Below are 27704 nucleotides of genomic sequence, written 5' to 3'. Positions count from 1 at the left end.
AAATTACACTTTTTCTTGTTAAAACAACATTTTTGTTTTTTGAATTTATACTTTTGTATCTGTTTAAATTACGTTTTTGTTGATTAAAATACATACATCTAAAATATTGTCAATAATCAACAGCTGAAGATAGGAGCAACGAAGACTTACAAAATTTTGAAGGAACATGTTAATGGGTTTGAAAACATCGGAGCTAGTTTGAATGATTTTAAGAACTTTCACAGAGATGTGAAATGCTACATTCATGAACGGGACGGTCAGATGTTCGTGGACCACTTTAAGGAATTGGCTGTTAATAGGCCAGGGTTCTTCTTTGACTATGATGTTGATTCTAACGGTAGCCTTAGTAAAGCTATATGGGCCGACGGAATCGCTAGAAGGAACTACTCAGTTTTTGGGGATGCAGTGTCGTTCGATCCGACGTATTCCACCAATAAGTATGAAATGTCCTTCACACCTTTCACCGGGGTTGATAACCATAAACGATCAGTCACTTTCTGTGGAGCACTTGTTGCTCATGAAGATGCAGACTCGTTTAAATGGGTTTTCACCCGTTTTCTGGCTGCGATGGGTGGGAAAGAGCCTAAGTATATTATCACCGATCAGGATGCTGGTATTCTTAAAGCGGTGCCATTGGTGTTCAAGACAGCGCGCCACCGATATTGTATGTGGCATATCATGAACAAGGTGCCAAGCAAGTATGGAGTGACAAGAGACGATTATTCAGTCTTTGTAAAAAAATTGAATGCCATAATATAGGATGATGACATTGAAGCGGCAGATTTCGATGCAAAATCGGAAGAAATTGGCAGGGAACACAATATTAATAACATTGAATGGTTCCAAGAAATGTACGCTAAAAGGAAGCAGTGGGTTGTGGCTCATTGTAGGGACCTAGATATGGGGGGTGTTATGAGGACAACCCAAAGATCAGAGAGCGAAAATAGTTTTTTTAAGAGATTTGAGAGTAAGTCAGGAACATTAGTTGAGTTTTCAATGCGTTTTGACAGCGCGATAGACCAGCAAAGACACACACAGAAAAAGATTGACAACTGTAACAGACACACTTTTCCTATAATATCAACGCATCTAGCTATCGAAGTGCACGGGGCGCAAGTGTACAGTCATAAAGTATTCGAGGAATTTCAAGAAGAGGTCAAGTGCTCAATCGGTACTTGTAAAAGTAGAGGATTTACTGAGTGTGCCTCTTTAGAGGTGATGACCGTAAGAGATGCAAACAGGGACAGAAATTATGAGGTCACATACTGCCCAGGTATCATTCTGTAGCATTTGTTTGCTAAAATTATACTTTTGTCCGTTAAAATTACACTTTTGTTGATTAAAATTACACATTGGGTTGTTAAAATTACACATTGGGTTGTTAAAATTATACTTTTATCCGTTAAAATCACACTTTTGTTGATTAAAATTACACTTTGGGCTGTTAAAATTACACTTGTCTTAAAATTACACTTTATGCAACTAAAATTACACTTTTGCCTTTTAAAATTACATTTATATTTTGTGTTATGTAAGGTCTATCTGTCACTGCTATGGCCGGTTAGAATTACACTTTTGCCGGCTAGAATTACACTTTTGTGTATTATAGTCACACTTTCTTCTAACTGATTTAACTAACATATTGCTCTATATTGTTGAACTAGATACATTGAAAGCCACTTGTAGCTGCAGAATGCTTGAGAGGAAAGGCATTCTTTGCCGGCATGTCATATGGATTTACTCATCAAACGGAGTGAAGATGATTCCAGAACAATGTGTTGTTAAAAAATGGTGTAAAGATGCAAGGTTGTCTAAAATGTTCGATTGTAATGGTGAAGCAATTGAGGACGTTGATATAATAGATGGAAAACAGATTGCAATATCAGTAATGCGGTCAAAGATTCATCAGACAGTTGGTATGCTCATGGGCAAATTGAAGAATGATGTCGACAACTTTTCTAGTCTAATTAGACAGTTTAAGAAGAAACTTTCACCATTAGGATCACCATTGAATAAACAACAACAGTTGGAGAAAATTCTTGGTTGTTCTCCTAGTCAGGAGATAACCATTTTGCTGCCCAAGAAATCCAAAAACAAGGGAAGCGGAAAGAGAATGCTGTCGATGAAGGAAAAAGCAGTTGCTTTGGCAAGGAAGCCAAAACGTATGTGTAAAAATTGCAAGTGATTAGCTAACCATGACAAAAGGAAATGCCCTAATCCTTTCGCAGAGCACCCACCATTGTCGCAATCGTCAGAGCCCTCGTCGGAAGAAGAAGAAGAAGAAGAAGAAGAAGAAGAAGAAGAAGAAGAAGAAGAAGAAGAAGAAGAAGAAGAAGAAGAAGAAGAAGGCATCTTAGAATAATCAATATAATACCTAATAAGCAGCACATTTTTTTGGGGATGTCTACGCAAAATACGAGGTACAACATGATGTTTCGTATTGTGTTTAGACATCAAACTGCCAGGAAGGCAACTGATCGCCGTTGGTATTACAATGTATTTTGTTGAAGTATTTTGAATGGACGAAACAGTTATAATGTGCAACACCAGAACGTTGAATTTTTCACTCTTGACTATTATGACAATTTATGTTCTTACAATTACAAATAACTAGGAAATAAAATTGCAATGGCCTCATATCTGCTTAGGGTAGGATTGTTATGATCAGAAGTACACTTAAACTCATTATAATTACAGATTATCCGATTAAAGTTACACTTCATCTATAGTAAAGCCTTATGACATAGTTTGGTAAAACAACATAAATATTATTGCACCATCTATTAACAACATAACTATTTTGTCATAAAACACCTAAAATTACACTTTTGCCTTTTAAAATTACACTGCTACCTTTTAAAATTACATTTATATTTTGTGTTATGTAAGGTCTATTTGTCAGTGTTATGGCCGGTTAGAATTACACTTCTGCCGGTTAGAATTACACTTGTGTGTATTACAGTCACACTTTCTTCTGACTGATTTAACTAACATATTACTCTATATTGTTGAACTAGATACATTGAAAGGCACTTGTAGCTGCAGAATGCTTGAGAGGAAAGGCATTCTTTGCCGGCATGTCATATGGATTTACATAAAACACCTTGTCTTATAGAATGTTGAAAGCTAACAATAAGCATCTGCTAACATTGTTTACACAAAAACTAACTGTCTAGATTAAAGTTGCTAACATCTGATAATGATACAAAGTATGAAATAAATGTTTACATAGCCAAGGCAAAATTCCCACAAAAACTTAACTACTAGATTAAGGTTGTTATTTTTTCACATTGGCACGGGGCAGTCTACGCTTCTGTTGTAATACCTTCCACAGTTTGTCCTTCGTGCTAACAAAAGCTTTGACCTTCTCGAGCACACCTTCGCGCAAGACGTTCATGTCTGCTAAAATGAGGGTAGCTATAAGCTGGATCACCAAATAACGCCTTGATTTCTTCTTCTCGAGGTCTTCATGCTGAAAAGGAAGACCCTCGTATAACAGCATTGCCATCATGGTGAACAGGCCCGACTCTGGTTGGTTGAGAGTAAGTGACATCCCGCTGAAAGGTATCTGGCGTAACGCATAATTAGGAATTTCCCGTGCTCTAGTGTTCTTCTTTTCCTTATCCCGTGATTCTAAATAATCACTCACTGCGCTAGCCGGCATATGTACATAATTACCTCAAAAAACTGATTGAAAAAAAAATAGATAGCATTTGGAAGAAAGGGATGGACGAAAACTTACAATTAAATGCGCTGCTTTTCCAAACTGCGACTTTTGCAAATCAGAATGCCTTTGCCCGTCCAGCAAGTCGACTAAATTTGATTTGTGATTGATACATACGCATGCGAAATGGTCGTCAGTGCAGAACGGGACAAATAACAAGTCTGTTTTCAAGTTGACGGTTTGCTCACTGTCGACGATGAAGGTGTCCCAGAGCTGGTACAGGTTGTCATAGTTGCTGTCTGATTGTGTGCCTGGTTGTTCAAACGTTCTAAGCAATCCCAACAGTATATCCTTTTAAAGGCAATAGTGAACATGATTAATGTGGTTGCTTTGTCACCTAAAATTACACTATTGTTCCTTAAAATTACACTTCAGACGGTTAGAATGACACTTTTGTTGATTAAAAGAACTAAAGTGAAACATTCACATAATATAACTGTAATTGAGAAAAGTGTCATTCTAACTAACAAAGGTGTAATAGAAGTGGGTATAAATATTATGCAATGGTTAATGGAAGTACCATGTGACGTATACCAAAGAATGACATCCTCATTTGGTCGCCATATTCCTCCTTTTCCAAATAGTTCATCAAAATCGACCAGCACTCGATGACGTTCAACGACATAAGGTTTTCAGGCACCAAGGACATAATGTCAGCTCTCCGAAGCGTTGCGTGCCGGGTGTACCAGACTAGCTGTTCACTGCACTCCGTAATATTAAAGAACTCGTTAATTAAAATAGACTAAATGTGAAAATTAATGTGAGTATGAAGACATTATTAATTCAGATTAACCGACCGTTCATCATAATTGTGGTCATCTAACAAGCAATAGTCGGCAACATGTTTCCTCCTCTGTTTAATATCCTTGATTAACGCTTGGTTGCTCCGGAGCATCTTCGACACCACATTTGTGTTGAGACCACCTCTACCACAGTCGAGAGAGCAGCCCAACCCATCCCCCTTTCCACGAGGATGGCTCTTAACAGAGGATAGGGCTTTACCAGACGGAATGCGCATGGTAACAAGTGTCGCCTCCATAACAGGCTCTTCAGATTCAGTTACGCGAGCATGTTTTGTGGATTGCGGCCCTATGTCACCATCTGTTTTCCTCTTAACAACATTCAACTTTATTGTCAACGGATGTCGAGCAGTTGCTTTGAAATAACCAACCCACATCAAGATGTCCGCTCTGATACTGTTAATGTCACAGAGGACGAGTGTTGCAGCAATCTCATCACGGTATAAACTCATAGCATCCTCTTTCCCGAGGTCACATTGAAAAGGGCTTCCGCGGTAAAACATCATATGTAGCATCATGAAAACACCACAGTCATTTCTCGAATACCCTTGACCTTGCCAACTGAACTCAATGTTCACGATCTTAAACCCGCTGACCTTTGCCCCCTTAGACAGCCCTTTAGACACCAAATACTTCCCCATTATATTTGCCTGAACATGAATACGCGTCAGTGTGTTAACGTAGTATGACCCATATAAATTGGTTGACTTTTGGATATCGGACACTTACCGAAATACGTGTTATCCCTCCGTAAGGGAGCGTTTCTAATGGGTCATCGTATGTGCGGTTGTCGAGGTAGTCAATCTGCTCGGTGAGAAAGTTGATGCACACGCAGCTGTAATGATCACCGTCACCAGATAACACGGGCAAAAAGATCTGCATCGTGTGTCGCTGAGATTAGTAAAAGGAATCCTTAAAAATCATGATTTAGATTACATGTTTTGTTACATACCATGTCCGTGTCAAGCTAGAATGGTGCACGACAGGTTTCAGCCCAGGTATCCCAGCCACCAAAACTTTCTTCGTCTTTGTTCAATACTTTCCCAAGCTTTTGAGCCTTCCAAATATACCTTGCGGGGTCCTTAATTTGAAAAGTGTTAAATGCGTGATCAGATAATTAAAAGAGCTATTTTACAAAAATAAAGTGAAACTGTAACCAAAAAAAGTGTAATTGTAACACGCAACAGTGTACTGTTAACACAGAAGGGTAATGTTAAAAGTATAATTTAAACAATAAAAAGTGTAATTCTAACGGCCAAAAGTATCATTTTAACGAACAAATGTGTAATTTTAACATACAAAAGTAACATTTTAACTTTAAAAAGTATAATTCTAACGGACAAATGTGTAATTTTAACTTACAGTGTGACTTAGGCCAAAGAAACAACGGGATATGTCCGAAAGTTTCATGATGTGGTTGAGTAGCAAGCACCAACCATCAATAACACTTGTCATGATTTGCTGCCCAGGGTTCAAAGTTCCAATGTCTTCCCGGGTAATGAAATAAAACTCGCTAAATTGGACCAATCGTTCACTACAACAAAAACATTTACTTAGTCAACAAATATATATATATATATATATATATATATATATATATATATATATATATATATATATATATATATATATATATATAATTAGGAATGTTAAGGGCCCCTTGTAAAAAAATAATACACTTACAACTCGGAAAACGCGTCTGACTGCTTGAACGCATAGTCAATCAAGTATTTCCTGTCACTAAACATTGGCACTAGAAGCTCCTGACTGAATGCTAGGTTTCTCGTTGCAAAGCACAATTCAGGAGCAGGTGCCCCACAATCAATAGAACACCCAAGGTTCTCAATGACGTGATCCATGCATGGTAAGGGCTCGCTCGAGTGAACTAAAAAAGGATGGTAGCTCAGATCACTGTGAGGGACGTACGGTACCGGGATAGGAATCTCGGTGTTCTCTCGCCTCGGTACTACATCACTGTTACCTCTCCATGGTCGATAGTCCCTTCCAAAGACTTCACGGCATCATCCTCCACTGCCGCATCTGTAATAAAAATAGTGTAATTTCATCATCAGAAAGTAAGTGTAAATGTGGCAGCTTAAAGTTTAATTTTAGTAGACAAAAGTATAATTCTAACAAAATAAAGTGTTATTTTAACACACAAAAGTGTAATTTTAACTAAAAAAAGTGTAATTCTAACAGACAAAAGTGTAATTCTAACAAAATAAAGTGTAATTGTAACTAAAAAAAGTGTAATTTTAGCAGGCGAAAATGTAATTCTAACAAAATAAATTGTTATTGTAACTAAAAAAAGTGTAATTTTAGCAGACGAAAATGTAATTCTAACAAAATAAAGTGTTATTGTAACTAAAAAAAGTGTAATTTTAGCAGACAAAAGTGTAATTCGAACAAAATAAAGTGTTATTTTAACTAAAAATTGTCTAATTGCAGCAGACAAAAGTGTAATTCTAACAAATTAAAGTGTTATTTCAATAAAGTGTCATTTTAACTATAAAAAGTGTAATTTTAACTGTCAAAGTAGTAATTTTAGTGAAAAAAATATAACTTCATCCATGGCACTTCTAAACTCTAAAGGTCAATGGATTACCTCCGTGATCCTTCAGTGCAGCCCCATCCACCACCTTCTCTACCACTGTCTGAGGATTTGTATCCAAATTTGGCTCACCATTCTTCCGCATTGGCTGTTTTTCAGCATGCACAGATGTTGCGTCCTCCTGGAACAACGCGTTCACGTCCGCACTAGAATAGAAAGTACTTGTCCATTCTACGTCCATAAATTCCTTTGCCTGCAACGCATATACATATTTCGGCTGCTCGTTACCCTTTAACGACCGCTCATCAGTTGTTGCGCATCCGCCGTTTCCGGGCCCCTCTTCGTAATGTTGAGATTCTTCTGAGGCCTGTTTGGCTGCGCGCTCTGCTTCACATATCTCAGCAGTCGAGAAAAGGAACTGAGTGGCAGGGGGGCAACTTCTTTGTTCTGAACTTCCACCAAGGCATTTTCCGCCTTCTCAGACTCCCCAGGATTAGGCCCACTAAATTCCAAAGATTTAGTCTCCACTTGTACAACATCGTCTAATGTTGCAGTAACCACTGTTGTACTTGCACATTGGAGACCAAGCTCAGCATTACCCTTCCCAATCTGGTCATCATCCTTGTCCGTCTCGGCATTCACAGCTTCACTCACATGCACAACCGTTCCCAAAGCGTCAGGGGCCACTTTCGACAATTCTGGTACCTCTAAAATTCCTTGGGCTTCTCTGGCCGGCATTTCAGCTCGGCGCTCTGCTTCATTAATCTCCGCAGTCGAAAATAGGAACTGAGTGACAGTTGGATCAGCGTCGGTGGGCCCATCCTCCTCATTTTTCTTATCAGCTATCTGAGGTTTCCCAGCATCAGGCACCTCCATTTCCATAGTCTGCTCTTGTTCCTTTGCAGCAGCAGCCTTCTCAGCAGCAGCCTTCGCATAGAACTTCTTCTCAGCATCATCAACCTCTTCTTTTGAATAATACTCTTCAAGGATTTCCCGGTCAAATTTAGGTGGTTCGTCAACGACCGCCTCCTTCTCAACTACCTTCCTCCTTTTGTAAATAACGGAAATTTCCCGAGTATTACCAATGTCCACGTTGGTGTCGTTACTGTCATCCTCTCTATTAGCAACATCCATAAATTCAGGCGTGTTATAAAATTGCACTGCCTCCATTATTTGTTGTGTAGACACCTCTCGTGCTTTGACACTTGCTAGTTCATCACAATCAATTGAGGCAGCTACCCCGCCTTCGAGGTCTGTACCAACATCTACAGTTACCTCTTTCTCATTATCGTATCCATCATCCTCCATATCATCACCAACCTCCTCATCCTCTACATCATCACCATCCTCGTCAACTGCCTCGTCCTCATCACCATTGTCCTCCTCCTCCTCATCATCACCACCCTGCTGCTCGTATCCCTCGTCATCTACCTCCTCATTCTGATACTGAACACCTGGACTTTGTTGCAGCACAGGCGCTGATTTCACGGAATCATTTATTCGTTCAGCTATCTCCTGCATTTCCACAGCATAATCCTTCATCCTTTGGCTTTGAAAGAATGATTGCGTGCATTGTGTAGCGACAGGGTCACTAGAATAGTTGAGGCCTCCTGTTAACCTTTTGAGCGTCATGGTTGCATCTGCATACCATGAATAGAACACAGTAGCATTCCTTTGCATCTTCAAGTAAAGCTCATGCACATCCTACACTCAAAAAAAGATAATTGGACAAGTGTTCAGTCAAAAGTGTTCATTCAAAAGTACAATTTTAACTTTGACAAGTATAATTCTAACGGCCGAAAGTATAATTTTAACGGACAAAAGTGTAATTGTAACATACAAAAGTATAATTTTAACTTTAAAAAGTATAATTTTAACGGACAAAAGTGTAATTTTAACAAACAAAAGTGTAAATTTAACAGTCAAAATTGTAATTTTAACTTAAGTGTACTTCTATCTGATAAAAGTGTAATTTTAACTGACAACCTTGTAATTTAAGCAATTACTGATTAATATCGCAATTACAATTGTAGTGAAAGAAAGAGTAACTTTAAAACATGTAAATTAGCCTTGACAAATCAACAAATAACACTTACATCTACAGTCCGAGCTTTCAACTCCTCGTCATCATCAACACCAGATGGGAGTTCAATCTCGATGAACTTCTTCCTGTCTGAATTTGAAGTCACTTGTAATGCCGCATCACTAACCACATTGCCAATGGCCAACACTTTGCTATCATTAGGCACCCCGCCAATGCTTAACAGTTCCTTTTGAAGGCACCGAGGATACTTGACCAAGGACCAAGTTTGCGGCCTCAAACGGTTCTTGTCAAGCTCACCATGTAGTCTTTCAGAAAGCGTCTGTCGGTCCCAGTGCTTAATGAGAGAGAGGCTGTGGGGACTGTAACACCCCCATACTCCAAGGGCCTTACCAGGACCACTCAGGTATAAGGATACTACCATCTCGGTTGCCCGAGGTACTGAATATCATAAGACAATAAAGAAACGTACTTTTAAAGTAATTATAGATTAAGTGATTACATGTTCAAACCAAAACTAATAAAAGGAATTACAAGGTTCTCATACGGTCTACAGCTAAAACTATCAAAGCTACTAGACTTCGTCGACACAAATGCGGAAGACTTCTAAGCGCCACGTGATGACTCATCCCGGCTATCCCACACGCGTCATATCACACCGCTCAATAACTGCTCACCACCCCCGAATGGATCACCACAGTTTTTAAAACATTTAAACGGGGTCAGTACTAATCACACAATTCAATACATATATCAACAATAAGATAAACAGACATCTTAACTGTCACACACACACAACCAACCAATTCCAATCATCTCAATCATTGATCGTCCCTTTGGACCCACCGCGATGGGGGACCGCAGCCGTTCCCACCTAAGCCCCGCTCATCATACCGAGCGATAACCCTGTCCATTAATGTGCACATCCCCTTCCGTGGCGGGTTCCACGAAGGGCGAAACTAGGGCGTGAAGCCACTCCCGCAAGTGACTCCACTCAGCCGAGAACGCATCTCGAGAACCATAGACAAACAATCACAATCACAATCACGGTAGTCGTCACAATACAATTACTATATCAAACAATCAATCTCAACACATCAACAATCATCCCATTATGGGACTAATACTGAGTAGGAAATCCTACCTGGAAAGCACAACAGTCAGACGGTATCAACAGCTGTATCAAAAAGTCTCTTCTACGAACCCTCCTCCTATCATATAACACATAGAGGCTACACATCACAAACTACACACAAAACCCCAATCTCTAAATTAGGGTTTAACCAAACTTAACAAAACATTATAAAAATTATATTAAAAGCTTACCCTCGACGCAGGGAACTCAACGATACGAATAACGACAAGAACTGACCGTCTGAACTCCGGGAATTGCTAAGGATGCGATTAGGAAGATGAACTGGTTGCTTTCTCTCTTAAACAGGGTTTTAGGTTTTGTAAAAGTGATTTAAAACAATGACGACTATGTTTAAATACCTTAATCGCATAATTAACAAAACCCGAGAAAACTCCCCGTAAAACCGGACACTCGATCGAGTACCCAAGGTACTCGATCGAGTACCCCTTACTCGATCGAGTACCCCTTACTCGATCGAGTACCCAACAGTCGAAACTATTTTATCTCGCAACTTACCCTTACTCGACAGAGTAAGGGCTACTCGATAGAGTACCCCAAGACTTATAAATACGGAGTATTACAGTCTTCCCTCCTTAAAAGGAACTTCGTCCCCGAAGTTCAACCCATACATAAAAACAACCATACAGACTCGACCAAGACACAACAACTTAGCTAAGGACTCAAGAACTCGACCGAACATAGAACATGAACTCTTAACACCCACTCCACCAACTATGTTTACTTCCACAACATGACTCACTATATCGTATCTACCACATATATATCTCTCACGACACCAACTCCATACATAACCAACTACCATCCTCTAATGCTGCTAGCTCCATAATATCATCAACTATCAAATCCAATACCAAGACACTCATAGACATCAAACGGGATGTTACATTCTACTAACCTTAAAAGGAACTTCGTCCTCGAAGTTTACTCACACTCGTAACCTCATCATCCAACTGTCAATACTAGCGAAATATTCTCACACTCCTAAACATCACGCTACTACAAGCACGGTCATGCCCTTTAATAAAATCACCCACAACACGAATCGATCTTTTATTCTACATCAAGATTCAACTTCCGAATATATTACCATATGTACAACCATCAAAATCTGTTTTATCGCATCCTACTCCTCTTAAGACAAATGTTACGTCCTCGTAACTCACTAATACCAAACCATATCTATATCTCATTACCCTCTGTACCACCACATGTCAAAGATAACCGTCTATAAACCAAACACTCACCATTCTTATATCCAAGGCTCCCATACATAAACATTTCCCATTCCTCAACTCATTCGGCAGCGCACCTAACCTATACCATAAACTCGTAGCAAATCACCATACCCACTCTTCATTATTACTGCCAAACAACATACCTCTCTATGTAAGGCACTTATCTCCCAGAAGCATAACTCACGATCCGCACTCGTTACGTACACGCACACTAGATCCTCAAATTCTTTCTTTCATTACCGCAAAATTCATACACAACTTATCATGACACTAATTTCCCCAACACCCTACACTCACTGTCTCAACAAAAGATTATGAACTACCTGCCGCTTTCAGCTCATTACAACACATGTTCCACGAATCATTTTCCATTACCATGTCTACCGATGTCTCATCTGAAAACAAGATCAAAATTACCGTAACAACCTCTCACAACCGTGTCCCATCAACAGATTATCACTATCCCATGACAACAACGAAACATATACAACTCTATTTCACATCATACTCTACCTCATTCCCAACTTAACCTGGTAAAGAAAACATGAATAAGCAAGACAACTATCTATCAGCACAAACTGACACTCGCAGAGATCAACATCAAACAAAACAACAATCTATGTATAACTGGTATGTACTTTCGAAACCCGAATCATAATCATCCCGCCTACTCCACCACAACCGGTGACGGCATCACAACACCGCCACCAACAGCCACACCGTAGTGCGAAAATACCCGCATCACAGCACTATGTACCGTGCCCGGATCACCACCCGAGGCACCACAACCACACCGATAGACATCACAACTGCATACAATTCCCATAAATACTGACTTAGCATAACTTCTCAGACAAGAAAAACTTACTCAAATCCACTTTATTAAATCACCACGCAACATATTATATGGATAAACAGATAAGCATCTCATGAACATCCTCTCTGCCATTTCCCGGAATACACATGTGTTATCAATACACATAAAATTATAACTAGCCATGTCAAATCAATCAAATTATTACCTTTTTGGATATCATTAAATTAAATTACCGTGTCCAACATATATATTACCGAACATTCATAAAACAATTTTATAATTATCATACCATACCACTTCTTGTGAGGTCAGAACCTCACACAAACATTTACACAAATCACAGACCCGTAATCACAACCAACTAGTCAATCCTGACCACGTAAGTCACCACTCGAAAAAGGTTACCTACCGCCCGAGTTTAACTCATATGCCCCTCATAACATATTCCCCCATTCGCACAACCATCACTTCCTGCCAAATATAATCACACCTTCACTATTCAACTAATAGCGTCCGCCTCATCTAACCACATCTTATACCCTCTCACAATCATACACAACAATCAGGTCCCTACCAAATCAACCTCTTTAGAATTGCTACCTTTCTAATATTCCATCACTCTTAGCCATTAGTGATAACACCACAATGCCACCATTGCTCGTATATCAAATCTCTTACACTCATATCAAAATAACATGGTTTTTCTACCATTTTTGGTTAACATTGCAAATAACGAACATCAAACCCATCCACAAAATTACCTCAACATTATTCCCAATGCTATCTTATTTGTATTGTCATCCAACTCTCCACCAAATATCTCGTATCGTGCCAATACTCCACCAACTTCTTACTCCCTTAATTCCTCGAAACTCATTACCAATCATGTTGCCCTGAAACTCCTATATAACCTTTAGCTAACATCCACGTGATACCATCACATATTTCGATGATTTCTTATCTTTATATCACATAGCTCCGGTGAACATTTTCCTCAGCTTACTTTTATCCTTCTTTTCTCTTTACACTCAATAATACCAATTAATAGTTCAACTCCTTATTCCTTCTAGCTAACTCTTTAGAAATCTGGTTACCCCTTCGTTGCTCCACAACTTAATTCCATTATTTTCTACCGACATCATCTCACTCTTTCTTACCATGGATCTTCTCTTATTATGCTATCACTCATACTTGCCACTAATCTATCCATAGAACCAACGTTTAATGTTCAAACAATTGCATCCCCCTTTTTACATCTCTAGAAATCAGAATTCATTTAATACCGTTAATTACCCAAGGAAATCACACAGTAGTTTCATCTTTTAATAAACCAAACCTCCCAAACTCACTCACTGTCTACAAATACACCTCGCGACATGTCTCCACAAAGTTCACTATATATTACTCTTCTCAACCCCTTTAAACGAACTTTCAGTACATAAATCCATAACCCACACGACTCCTAACCATTTCCCTCCTTAACTCTTTACACACCTCAAGCTGCCACTATCCACATTCTTACTTTCAATCTTTTCATTCTCACGTTCATTATACTCACATCATCCCTTGTCTATATTCACTTATTTTTACATTACTCAACACACAATCATATCACTCATCCCGTCTCGCAAAACGTGCGCCATGCCTTAATAAACTATACCAATCTTCCTCTTCTTTTTCCACCATCTATCATAATTACATATAACTCATGTCCTCCCCACCGAGCTCATACTCATCATAGTGCCACTCTTTACATCATAAGATTGGGTAACTTACGCTTCAGGACCAACACATACGTAAAACAATGCATAAAGAAGTAATACAACACCTTTGAATTAAACATAATATGCAACGAATGTCAAAAGACAAACATATGACCCGAAATACGCATATGACCTGCACAGACCCCACTCGATCGAGTACCAGAACCTACTCGATCGAGTTGAGGCTACTCGATCGAGTGCCCAACATGCTCGATCGAGTGCCCCGACTCGAACCCAAACGGACCTTCGATCTCGACTTACTCGACCGAGTAGCCCGGCTACTCGATCGAGTGACCCAATACTCGATCGAGTGCCCGAGGTACTCGATCGAGTGCCCAAAAACACGATTCTTGTCAAAATAACGACAAGTACCCACTCGATCGAATCAAACCCACTCGATCGAGTCATGCAGACTCGTGAATACTACCCGAATGTTATCTCACATACCCTAACGTACTATGCATTCATTATTATTTCAACATTATGATTACAACTACGCATTCAAATCTGCGCGACTCCTCATACAATTAACAAAATAATCTACTTCGTGTTATCAAGTGCCACGTTATAAACAACCATCATGCTTTTCATCCAATTCGTTATATAAAACACATATCATTGAACCTCTATTCTTCATGTTACTACTTACCAAAAGTCAAACATTACCATCTATCATGCTCATATAACATTCAACTTTCAATCATGTATTACCCGCATGTTTTAAATTTTCATAACTTTTCATAACACAAACCACACCCATACACTACAAATCCTATTTCCATGTTGCTAATACAACAACATTACAAATCCACTTCATCACACATCATCATATACGAACTACTTTCTTTTTCTACCATATCATTCATCATTCTCATATACTTTTCCAACGATTCCAACCAACATGTCAACCAACTATCATGCAACATGCTTTCAACAAACCATATACAACACAATTAACCTACACGTCGCACATATACACACGGACTCCACGTTCCCATACCATGTGAATGGCTTAAGTATCATGGGGCCAAGATTTTGAAGTGAGGGCGCCTACTCACCCAAAACCTAGCATCAGCCGGGGCTCCCATTACACATACACCAGGTTCATTTTATTAGACTCCCTATGTTCATTATGTTCATTTGTTACAGGTTCCAAAATCGTCGCTCTGATACCATTTGTAACACCCCCATACTCCAAGTGCCTTACCAGGACCACTCAGGTATAAGGATACTACCATCTCGGTTGCCGAGGTCGAATATCATAAGACAATAAAGAAACGTACTTTTAAAGTAATTATAGATTAAGTGATTACATGTTCAAACCAAAACTAATAAAAGGAATTACAAGGTTCTCATACGGTCTACAGCTAAAACTATCAAAGCTACTAGACTTCGTCTGACACAGCGGAAGACTTCTAACTGCCACGTGATGACTCATCCCAGCTATCCCATACGCGTCATATCACACCTGCTCAATAACTGCTCACCACCCCCGAATGGATCACCACAGTTTTTAAAACATTTAAACGGGGTCAGTACTAATCACACAATTCAATACATATATCAACAATAAGATAAACAGACAAATGACTTAACTTGTCACACACACACAACCAACCAATTCCAATCATCTCAATCATTGATCGTCCCTTTGGACCAGCCCCGCTGAGTGGGGGACCGCACCGTTCCCACCTAAGCCCCGCTCATCATACCGAGCGATAACCCTGTCCATTAATGTGCACATCCCCTTCCGTGGCGGGTTCCACGAAGGGCGAAACTAGGGCGTGAAGCCACTCCCGCAAGTGACTCCACTCAGCCGAGAACGCATCTCGAGAACCATAGACAACCAATCACAATCACAATCACAGCCGTCACAATACAATTACTATATCAAACAATCAATCTCAACACATCAACAATCATCCCATTATGGGACTAATACTGAGTAGGAAATCCTACCTGGAAAGCACAACAATCAGACGGTATCAACAGCTGTATCAAAAAGTCTCTTCTACGAACCCTCCTCCTATCATATAACACATAGAGGCTACACATCACAAACTACACACAAAACCCCCAATCTCTAAATTAGGGTTTAACCAAACTTAACAAAACATTATAAAAATTATATTAAAAGCTTACCCTCGACGCAGGGAACTCAACGATACGAATAACGACAAAACCGACCGTCGAACTCGGGAATTGCTAAGGATGCGATTAGGAAGATGAACTGGTTGCTTTCTCTCTTAAACAGGGTTTTAGGTTTTGTAAAAGTGATTTAAAACAATGACGACTATGTTTAAATACCTTAATCGCATAATTAACAAAACCCGAGAAAACTCCCCGTAAAACCGGACACTCGATCGAGTACCCAAGGTACTCGATCGAGTACCCCCTTACTCGATCGAGTACCCCAGCTACTCGATCGAGTACCCAACAGGTCAGAAACTATTTTATCTCGCAACTTACCCTTACTCGACAGAGTAAGGGCTACTCGATAGAGTACCCCAAGACTTATAAATACGGAGTATTACAGGGACAACTCGTACCACGGAAATCGAAATGTTGAAAGTACGTAATCGTTAAGAAGGGGATACAACCGAGCAGAGTCTGTTTATTTTCACCAGTATCTGCCGCGGCCTTCACCAAATTTTCCAGGACATAACTACACCAATCGTACTGCGTAATAGCGTTCACATCTTCAACGGCTCTCAAAAGCTTGAAGTCAATCCTGCTGTATGAAGTTGGAGTTAGGAATGATGACATGGCAAGCAGAACAAACAGCCTGCAGAATTGAGGACCTCCTTTTTTGTATTTTTTTCTTAAGATATCTTGGAAGACAATTCCTAAATTAATGCCTTCGTTAACCCCTTTTATGTTGTACGCTTTCCGCCATTTATCTTTCAATTGCTTGTTCTCCGGCGCTTGAGAATCCTTTTGGCGGCCAGTAGGTACTAGATCAACTGTTTTAGGACCAAGTGGTAACATAAAACAGTCATACACGTCATGCTTGGTGACCATGAACTCCTTATCTTTAGCTGCCCGAAAAATATACGATTCGTCGCTGAATGCTTTGAGAAAATCTTTAACATGACCCATCGGGTATGTTTTGAGCTTAAGCTCCAAAATACCACCGAAACCGATCCTCCGTACCGCGTCTCGCTGGGCATCATTAAGCTTTTCAACGAGCTCAACAAGCTGCTTTGGCCGGCACTTGACAGACACCTTTGCTATTTTGTTCTTGGCTGGTTTAGCCTCAACGTGATCTGACATCTGCTGAAGATACCAGTATTAATTAACGTGACATATAGACCTTACATAACACAAAATACAAATAACAGTAATTTTAAGTTTTTCAACCTGCTCAACAAGCTGCTTCTTCAACTTGACAGACACCTTTGCTTTTTTGGTGTTGCCTGATTTAGCCTCATTTCCATCTGACATCTGTTAACATTACAAAAAATTAATTGTAGCAGACAAAAGTAAAATTCTAACAAAAAAAAGTGTAATTGTAGCAGCATAAAGCATAATTTTAGCAGACACAAGTGTAATTCTAACTATATAAAGTGTAATTTTAATAGCCAAAAGTAAAATTTTAACAAAAAAAGTGTAATTGTAACAGCTTAAAGTGTAATTTTAGCAGACAATAGTGTAATTCTAACAAAATAAAGTGTTATTTTAACAGACAACAGTGTAATTTTAACAAAAAAAAGTGTAATTGTAGCAGCATTAAGTGTTATTTTAGCAGACAAAAGTGTAATTCTAACAATATAAAGTGTATACGAAGGATGAGAGAGAAAGCTCTAGCTTCTCTCTAAAATAATTAGGGTTTCCTTCTGCAAATGGCAAAGAAACCTAAACCTAAATCATCCCAACTCAGAAAATCAATCAAATCTAAAGCAAAATTACGACTTTCTTTTAACAATCTTAATAATCTTCATTTAGACGCATCCCCTGTCATGGCTTCTTCAGTGCAGGATGTTCCACAATCATCAGATGCAAAGAGTACACGATCGATAAGTGAGATGGTTGGAATTCCTCCTCTGGAGATGGATACTATTGTTGAAGTTGAAGACGTTTCCGAACAGGAAATCATTGTTGAATCTGAAGCCGTTTCTGAGCAGGAACTCATTGTTGAATCGGAAGGCGTTTCTGAAAAGGAAGATGCAGCAGGAGACAAGGATGGTGAATGGACTCAGGTCTCTAATCGTAAGCGTCCTAGATCCCCTGTAAGTTCACCTAAGTCCTCTCCTTCGTCTATGTTTCAAGTCTCCCTTGAGGATGTTCAACCGGAATTGGATTACTGGTCTACGGCCGTTATTTGTTATGTTTTGGGGGGCAATCCACCTTGGGAACTTCTTTCTGGCTTTGTGAACCGCTTATGGGGAAAGTACAAGTATGATAAGATATCTTTTTTGCCTAATGGAGTTTTTCTCGTACGATTTCCCACTATGGAATGTAAGGAGTTAGTTCTCAAGCAGGGATTTCCGATGTTTGACAATAAACCACTTGTGGTTAAACCATGGACAGAAACTGCTTCCCTAGCTAAGGAAAAAGTTAAAGCTGTTCCCATATGGATTCGTCTATGTGGATTAGGCTTGAAATTCTGGGGGGAGAATTGCTTAGCTAAGTTGGGCTCTTTGTTTGGGAAATTTATGCGTGTTGATGGAGCTACTCTAGATAAAACCAGACTAGGTTATGCAAGGTTAATGATTGAGGTCCAGGTGGGTCAGGATCTTCCTGATAAACTTTACTTCAAAGATGAGAAAGGTATGGAAGTCTGTGTGCTGGTGGAGTACGAATGGAGGCCTGATATCTGTAATGTTTGCAAGGGTATAGGTCATCTGTCAGGCAAATGCAGGAAAGCTGGAGTGCCTGGTCCAGCTCCTGCTCCTGCTCATGTCCCCACCAAACCAGTTCAAGTATGGCGTCCTGTTGTGAGACCCAGACCTGTGACTAGTCAGAAGGGTAAGGCACCTATGCACGCTTCTGTTGTTAATCCTGTAAGCCCTAAATTTGGTGGCATTACTTACCATAATTCCAGTGTGTTAGTGCCTGTTAGCCCAATCATTCAGATGGTGAGACAGGAGCATAACTCTCCTTCAACTTCTTCAAAAACTTATGCAGAAGCTGTGAGTCCTGGTAATAGAAGTCCAGAAAAGAATGGGGGAACTACTGAACCAAGTATAATTAATAATGGATAACATTGGGTGTTGGAATGTAAGGGGCATGAATAATCCTAATAAGCAAGCTGAAATAAAATGGTTCTTGCACCTCAATAAAGTAGGTCTTTTTGGATTAGTTGAGACTAAGGTCAAAACTCAGGATTTTTCTTCTATTTTAAATAACCTGGGACAGAATTGGTATGGTATGAATAACAATATACATCACAATGGTGGAAGAGTTTGGCTTATTTGGGTTCCTCAGGTGTTTCATGTTACTCAAATAGCGTGTTCTGCGCAACAAATCACAGCTGAAGTCACTGAATTGGCAACAGGAGATGTTTTTTGGTTTACTGTGGTCTATGGATTCAATGATGATGATGACAGAAGGAGTCTATGGGCTGAGCTTCAGCAGATCAAGGATCAGAATTCTTTACCTTGGTGTTTGTGTGGGGATTTTAATGTTGTTTTGAATTTTAATGAAAGGAAAGGCAGGAGTGTTGTATGGAATGAAATAGCTGATTTTAGGCAGTGTGTGGATTACTGTGATATTGTGGATATCCAAGCTCAGGGGGCTTTTTTCACGTGGAATAATAAACAAGACCCGTCCACCAGGGTGTTTTCCCGCATTGATAGATGCATGGTCACTGAGGATTGGATGCATCAATACCCTGACAGTTATGCTTATTTTATGAATGAGGGTTTGTTTGATCACACACCTATTATATGCTACAGAAGAAAGAATTGTCAGAGTAGGAAAACTTCATTCAGATATTTCAATATGTGGGGTTTAGATGCTGACTTCAAAAGCATAGTTAAAAGGGAATGGGACGTTCCAATATATGGGATTTCAATGTTCCAAATTACCACTAAACTAAGGAACTTGAAAAAGCCCCTGAAGGATCTTAATAAGAACAGGTACTCTGATATTAAGAAAGCTACTGAGGTAGCTAGACAGCAGCTGGATGAATTGCAAACCCAAATGCATAGGCAACCTGATGATACTCTGATTATTGCAGCTGAGAAGGAGGCTGCCAAAACTTTCTATGGTCTTCAGAAAGCTATGTTTAGCTTCCTCCAGCAGAAGGCAAAGACTGAATGGCTTAATGAGGGAGATGAAAATACTGGCTATTATCATAGGAAAATCAAGGCTAGGCAGGTTCACAATAAAGTCCTCCAGATTAAGGATATGCATGGTGTTACTCAGACTGATCCTAATGACATTGAGAAGGCGTTCTTGGAACTTTATATGGACCTGTTGGGCACGAGCAAGGCTGTTAAAAGTGTTCACTTACCTACTGTAAGGACAGGTACCATGGTTTCTGATCATCATATTAATGAGCTTCTTCGTCCTGTGAGTATTGAGGAAGTCAAGCAATGTATTTTCTCTATCCCCTCCACTAAGTCACCCGGTCCTGATGGATATTCTAGCCAATTTTTTAAGGACTCTTGGGAGATAGTGGGCGGGACATCTTTGATCTTTGTGAATACTTTCTTTCATACTGGCAAACTCCTAAAACAAATTAACTCTACCAATATCACTCTCATTCCCAAAAATACTAATCCTGGTAGTGTCATGGAATTTCGACCCATTGCATGTTGTAATACTATATACAAATGCATTGCTAAACTGTTGTGCTCCAGATTGGGGAAGATTCTTCCTGATATTATTAGTTGCAATCAAGGAGGTTTTATTCAAGGCAGGAACATTGTTGAAAATGTCCTCATTTGTCAGGACATTGTAAGGTTATACAATAGGAAAGCTGCTTCTCCCCGCTGTCTCATCAAAATTGATCTTAGGAAGGCCTATGACACTGTAGAATGGGATTTCCTCTCTCAAATGCTTGCTGCCCTGAAATTCCCTCAGAAATTTATTGATCTTGTGATGGTATGTGTGTCTACTCCCTCCTATTCCTTGTCCCTGAATGGTAATTCTTTTGGATTTTTTAAGGGGTGTAGAGGATTAAGGCAGGGAGATCCTCTTTCTCCCCTCCTTTTTACCTTGTGCATGGAGTATTTATCACGTATTCTACATGTTATTGGTCAACAGCAAGATTTCAAGTTTCACCCCCTGTGTGGCTCTCTCAAGCTTAATCATCTTCTTTTTGCTGATGATTTATTAATGTTCTCAAGAGGTGATGAATGCTCTATTATGTGGCTCATAAGAGCCTTTTCCACTTTCTCAGTCTCATCTGGCCTTTGCCTCAATAAGGACAAGTCGAATATATATTTTAATGGTATGAAGCAAGGGAGTATTGATAATATTTTGCAAGTATCAGGGTTCCAGAGAGGCAAGCTACCCTTCAGGTATTTGGGCATCCCAATTTCTTCTAAGAAATTAACTAAGAATGAAGGAATGAAGCTTATTGATAAGATAACTGCTCGAATAAGATCTTGGGGTGCAAAACACCTCTCGTATTCAGGAAGGCTAGTGCTGGTGAACTCAGTTCTTTCTGGTTTACATTCTTATTGGTCCTCTGTGTTCTTGATACCTAATGGGATCCTCAACAAAATTGACTCCATTTGTAGGAACTATCTTTGGGGGGGCAATGATGCTTATATGAAAACTCCTAATGTTAAGTGGGAGTCTTGCTGCACTCCTAAAGATGAAGGTGGATTGGGGATTAAAGCTTCGAAGAGTTGGAACAAAACTTTGCTGGGGAAGTATGTATGGTGGATTGCTAATAAACAAGATCACTTAAGGGTCAAATGGGTGAATCATGTTTATATGAAAGGAGGTGATTGGACTAGTTATGAGCCACCTAGTGACTGTAGCTGGTCTTGGAAGAAAATTGCCCACTTACTGAAAACTTTTGCACCTGCATACACCTCAGGGAAATGGTTGGGAGAGGATAAAGAGTATACTGTTGCGGGAGGTTATACCCAAAATCAGTTGGAGGTATACTTGCTGGAACAATATGAATATTCCTAGGACCTCCTTTATATTTTGGGCTGCCATGAAAGGAAGACTCTTGACAAAAGATCGTCTGGTTAAGATGGGATATGTAATTGATACTGCCTGCTTTCTGTGTGGTACTGATCAGGAGTCTCATAAACATCTATTCTATGATTGTTGCTTTAGTGAGCAATGTATTCATCTATTGCAGCAACGTCTGCAAATTACTTTTCCTGCTCCTGAACTTTCCTCCTGGTTTAGTAAGCATCATGGGGTCTCTAAGCTGGAGAAGAAGTTGATGTGTCTTTGGTCGGTCGTGGTCATTGTCTATGCAACTGGAAAGCTCGCAATAAGGCAAGGGTTGATCAGGTTGTTACTCATCCAGTGGCATTGGTGAATCAGGTCCTCAAGGAAGTTTTATCTCGGTTGGTCTAGGAATCTTTGGTACTTTGTCTAGGAAAGAATCAGAATGGCTAGCAAAGATTGTCTGATGTACTTTGATAGGGCTATCATTTTTCTATACTTTTCTTCTCATACATAGCTGATACTCAGAAAAACATTGTGATGTACATTGGTTTTTGATTTAATATATACTTACCATTTACCAAAAAAAAAAAACAATATAAAGTGTAATTTTAACAGACAAAAAAACAATTTTAACAAACAAAAGTGTAATTTCAACAGACAAAAGTGTAATTGTAGCAGCATTAAGTGTAATTTTAGCAGACAAAAGAATAATTCTAACAAAATAAAATGTTATTTTAACAGACAAAAGTGTAATTTTAACAAACAAAAGTGTAATTTTAACAGACAAAAGTGTAATTCTAACAATATAAAGTGTAATTTTAACAGACAAAAGAACAATTTTAACAAACAAAAGTGTAATTTTAACAGACAAAAGTGTAATTGTAGCAGCATTAAGTGTAATTTTAACAGACAAAAGATTAATTCTAACAAAATAAAATGTTATTTTAACAGACAAAAGTGTAATTTTAACAAACAAAAGTGTAATTTTAACAGACAAAAGTGTAATTCTAACAAAATAAAGTGTTATTTTAACAGCCAACAGTGTAATTTTAGCAAAAATAAAGTGTAATTGTAGCAGCATAAAGTGTTATTTTAGCAACAAAAGTGTAATTCTAACAAAAGGGTAATCAGAAGTGGGATTTTTAAAAAAAAAACTCTGAAAAAATTGTAATTTTAACAGAGAAAGAGTAATTGTAAACAACAAAAGTGGGATTTTTCAAAAAACTCTGGGTAATCTGAATGAATATGAACATAACAATAAAAAAGATCTAACATATCTGGATAATCTCAATTAACACGAAAGATTAAAAATCTGAATGCATGTGCTTCAATGGAATAGTACAACATAACACACTGGGTAATCAAAATGTATGTGCTAAAATAGATAAGTAAATGTCCTAAATGTGCTAAAAATAACTGGGTAATCAAAATGAAGTAAGCAAATACAGTGATCAAATAGAACAGTATAAATACAATGGCGATCAAATACAGTGATCAAATACAGTGCAATTACATAACAATGGCCAATAAATTAAAAAAAAGGTCTAAATAAATGAAGAGAAAAAATCATAAAACTCTAAAAACCAAAAAAAAATTACCTTGATAACCTACACAAAGTAATCTGAATGGACAAAAATGGCAGTTTGCAAATGAGTGAAGAAAATGGAGAAGAAACCGATAATAAGGTAACAAAAAAGCGATAAAATTGGGAGATTTTGAAAGCAGTTTAGTTCTTAGGCGGTTGAAATTACTGGGGTTTAATTTGGGGGAAATATTTTGGGGGAAATTTAATTTTGAATAATTGAGACAAATGATAAATGGGGGGAAGTCAGTAGGACGTGGTATGTGATGTTTGATTGACAACCTGCATGCATGCTAATAACCTATGAGTGGTAGGATGAGAGAGGTAATTGTTTTAGCTAGAGGTGGACAACATGGCGGGCCAGCCCGGCCCGGCCCGGCCCAGCACTGTCTCACGGGCCAAATACCAACAGCCCGGTAGCACATGGCCCGGCCCGGCCCAGCACTGTGTACATTACGGGCTGTGCTAGTGTTTGCTTTTCCCAGCCCAGCCCGGTTTTCAGCCCGCTTAAAGTTAGTGCTGTGCCCGGCCCGGCCCGGCCCAGCCCGGCCCAGCCCAGCCCGGCCCAGCCCAGCCCGGCCCAGCCCAGAATTAAATAGCCGTTGATATTGAAATTAGCCGTTGAGACTTGCGTGAATTGTGTCAAGTTTCAGCAGTGTGTCTGTGTGTGTAGGAAAGTAGTCGTTGGCTACTTTTGTCATTTGTTTATTTATTTATTTTTTTCATTTTTTTTTCTATAAATAGTCCACTAACTCAATTCATTTTTCACACAACTCAACTCTCTAATCTCTTATTCTCTACTTCTCTTAATCTCTTATCAATCTCTTCTTTTATATTCTTTAAAATCTCTAATTAATAAATTTATATTAAGGTATAGTTTTCCAAGTTAAATATAAATATAAAATATATTATCATATCAAAATTATGGAGCATCAACCAAATGTCGAGTTTTCCGAAGGGCATCAAGATGAAGAAGGTAAAATTGCATTTTTTTTCTTAATTTATAATTTTATATTCCTCTTTTTATTTGTTGGGTTCATTATTTTTACTAATTACTTAATTAGTATAATAATTTTATTGTTATTGTAAATTACAAACAATAATATTATTATACTAATCTTTATTATTTTTTATTATCTTTGTAATTATATTATTACATTTGTCTAATTTAATTTGTTATTCTTGTAAAAATAGGCCATCCATCACAATCGTCTCGCACCACCGTTCAAGGTAGCCGAAATCAAATTTCTTCCAACAAAGCTAAGAAAGATAGTGGTGGAAGTTATGTGTGGAAATTTTTCGATAAAGTGCCTCAACCGGGAGAAGGTGAAAAGCCTACTAATTTTTTCCGAGCTTGTCAAATATGCAAGGAGCTAGGAAAAAATATGAAGGATGCTACTTATAGATGGAAATCTAATTCCGACACCGGTACTTGTGCACGACACTTGGAAAGGGAACATTCAATCACCGCCGAAAATTGGGAAACGGGTGGTTCAAGTTCTAAAGGTCCGGTTCAATCTCAACTTGGAGGTTATATGTCGTCTACGGCGGGAGGAGGTATGCCTTTTATCTATAACAAGCAAAAAATGATTGATAATATGGCTAGGTATGTTACTATGACCGAAAAACCTTTTACTTATGGTGAAAGCGAAGCATTAATACGTTTTAACAAAATGAACTTAAACCCGAGTTTTGAAAAAGTAACAAGACATACTTTAAAAAGACGTTCATTTTCTCAATATGAAACACAAAAAAATGAGTTAAAAGGATTTTTTTCAAAATATGATGGTCGTGTAAGTCTTACTAGCGATTGTTGGACATCAAAACAAGGTGAACCGTTTATTTGTGTGACCGTTCATTGGATTGGAAATGATTTTATTTTGCAAAAACGTATTATTGCTTTTGATAGTATGGAGGAAAAACACACCGGTCATAACATATTTATTCGTATTAACAACACAATTAATGAATTTAATTTGACTAATAAGATTATGACTATTTCTTTTGATAATGCGGCGACTAATACAAAATGTATAGAATATGTTAAGGATAAAATGTCTTTATTGCTTAATGGTGAACTTGTACATATTCGATGTTGTGCGCATATAATTAATTTGTCCGCCCAAGAAGGTATAAAAGAAATTTTTCCTTTATTACACCCAATTAGAACATGTATTAGATGGATTAGAAATGCACATAACCTTAGACGTGAATATATAAAATTGTGTAAGCAAAATAAAAAAAAAAGGCTAAAAATTGGTGTACCGATACACCCACTAGATGGAATTCAACATTTGTAATGTTAGAACAAGCTATTGCATATAAATCGGTTTTAACTCCTTTCTATAATGATAATGAAGGCTATAAAGAAGGCGCTATATATATATATTACCGATGCTATGTGGACACTTGCCCATCATGTTTGTGAACTTTTAAGATGTTATAAAACCGCTTGTGAAATTTTTTCTCAACAATATGAACCTAACATTCATTTAGTTGTCTTGCAATGCATTTCTATAGTTCATGCTATGAAAGAATGTGAAAATGAGGTGCCCATATTATTTAACATTATTGCAAAAATGAAAAAGAAGTGGTTAGCTTATTTTACAGAATTTCCTTCTATATATTTACTTGCATTATTACTTGACCCAACAATTAAACAAATAAAGTTACAAAATATGTTAGACTTTTATTATGAGACTTTAGGTTTGACTCATGACACCAAAACCGAAGTTGACTATGCTGTTTCACTTTTGCATAAATTACATTGTTGATGTGACCATAATTGGCGCATATTTAGCCCCCGAATTACCATTGTTTCCATGCTTTTTAGTGCCTATTTGGGTCATTTCTTATCTTTAGTTCTTTGTTTTGCATATTCTTTGAGATTTTGATCCCTTGGTAGGAAAGGAGTAAGAATCTTGCATTTTCATGGCAAAACGAGGCTAAATTGATTGTATTCAATGACCAAGCATCAAGAAGAGACAAGACTAGAAGGCCTTTGTACATATCATAGTAGAAGAGCAATGTTGAGAAAGGATCCTTGCGTCCCCAAGGAAATCCCCAAGGAATTTATGAAGAAAAGGGAAGAAAAAGAAGAAGAATTGACGCTGACCAACAATCCGAACGGATTGCAGACAATCCGTCCGTCCAGCCTCAACAATCCGAGCGTCCCTCCTTGGAATCCGCTCGGATTCCCCCTCAACAATCCGAGCGTCCCTCTCCCGAATCCGCTCGGATTGCCCAGCCCAAATCCGGCCGTCCCGACTCTAATCCGCACGGATTTCAGTACAGCACGGATTTCATTCTTCAAGCTACGAAAAGAGAAGCCCTTCTCTCAGAAAATACCGGCTCCTCCTTGCTCAACTTAAAAAGTGTAATTACTAGTTTAGCCCTTAGTTAACCCTAATGCATCCTCCCTAATTTTCACTATAAATACCCCATTAGTCTAATTAGAGGAGCATGTTCTTCTTATCAATAATTAGTGTAGTTAATATCAATCAAATCTCTCTTCAATATTGTAATCAAGTATTAATCAAGTTTTAATCCAAGTTTTAGTTCTTTAATCTCTCTCTTGTTCTTCCTTTATTTTGGGTAATTGAAGATTATTTGGGTTATTATTGGGAGATTGACAACCTCTCAATCTAGGATTCAAGTACTTCTATTATTCTTGCTTTATTATTGGAATCATTAGTAGGTATAATCTCTTAATCCCTTTTTAATTATTGTTAATTACTTTCATTTATTCATCATGTTTCATATTGTTGGTATGATTGACAACCTTGCTAGCATGATCAACATGATAATGAGTGAGTAGTCTCTTAGCTAGGGTTTAATGGGTGATTAGGGGAAACCAACATGGGGAATGATTCATGCTTAAATCAATATGCTTTCATATCTTATTTGCTTGCTTGTTTTGATCTTAATACATGCACATGTTATATTTGATG

The 27704-nt window shown here is 38.4% G+C and overlaps 1 protein-coding gene and 1 long non-coding RNA gene across 2 annotated transcripts; both read left to right on the top strand.

Annotated features, from left to right (window-relative positions):
- The first annotated feature begins 444 nt into the window (after positions 1–444).
- Positions 445–2185, top strand: LOC141641128 (protein FAR-RED IMPAIRED RESPONSE 1-like). Its single transcript, XM_074449804.1, has 4 exons — positions 445–636; positions 760–1273; positions 1537–1560; positions 1665–2185. Exons 1-4 carry the CDS (start codon positions 445–447, stop codon positions 2183–2185), a joined length of 1251 nt encoding a protein of 416 aa, XP_074305905.1.
- Positions 2186–24526: 22341 nt separating this feature from the next.
- Positions 24527–26249, top strand: LOC141629982 (uncharacterized). The gene is made up of 3 exons (XR_012537397.1): positions 24527–24730; positions 24949–25080; positions 26003–26249. It is a non-coding gene; the product is annotated as an uncharacterized LOC141629982 (long non-coding RNA).
- The last annotated feature ends 1455 nt before the right edge of the window (positions 26250–27704 follow it).

Source organism: Silene latifolia, chromosome 2, assembly GCF_048544455.1.
Source record: "Silene latifolia isolate original U9 population chromosome 2, ASM4854445v1, whole genome shotgun sequence".
Taxonomy (NCBI): domain Eukaryota; kingdom Viridiplantae; phylum Streptophyta; class Magnoliopsida; order Caryophyllales; family Caryophyllaceae; genus Silene; species Silene latifolia.
This window is presented reverse-complemented; position numbering and strand designations above follow the sequence as displayed.

Coding starts and splice junctions, on each gene's coding strand:
- LOC141641128 (XM_074449804.1), top strand. CDS start 445: ATGTCCTTCACACCTTTCACCGGGGTTGATAACCATAAACGATCAGTC. Junction 637..759: donor TTCTTAAAGCGGTGCCATTG/GTGTTCAAGACA, acceptor GCCATAATATAG/GATGATGACATTGAAGCGGC. Junction 1,274..1,536: donor TGAGGTCACATACTGCCCAG/GTATCATTCTGT, acceptor GTGTTATGTAAG/GTCTATCTGTCACTGCTATG.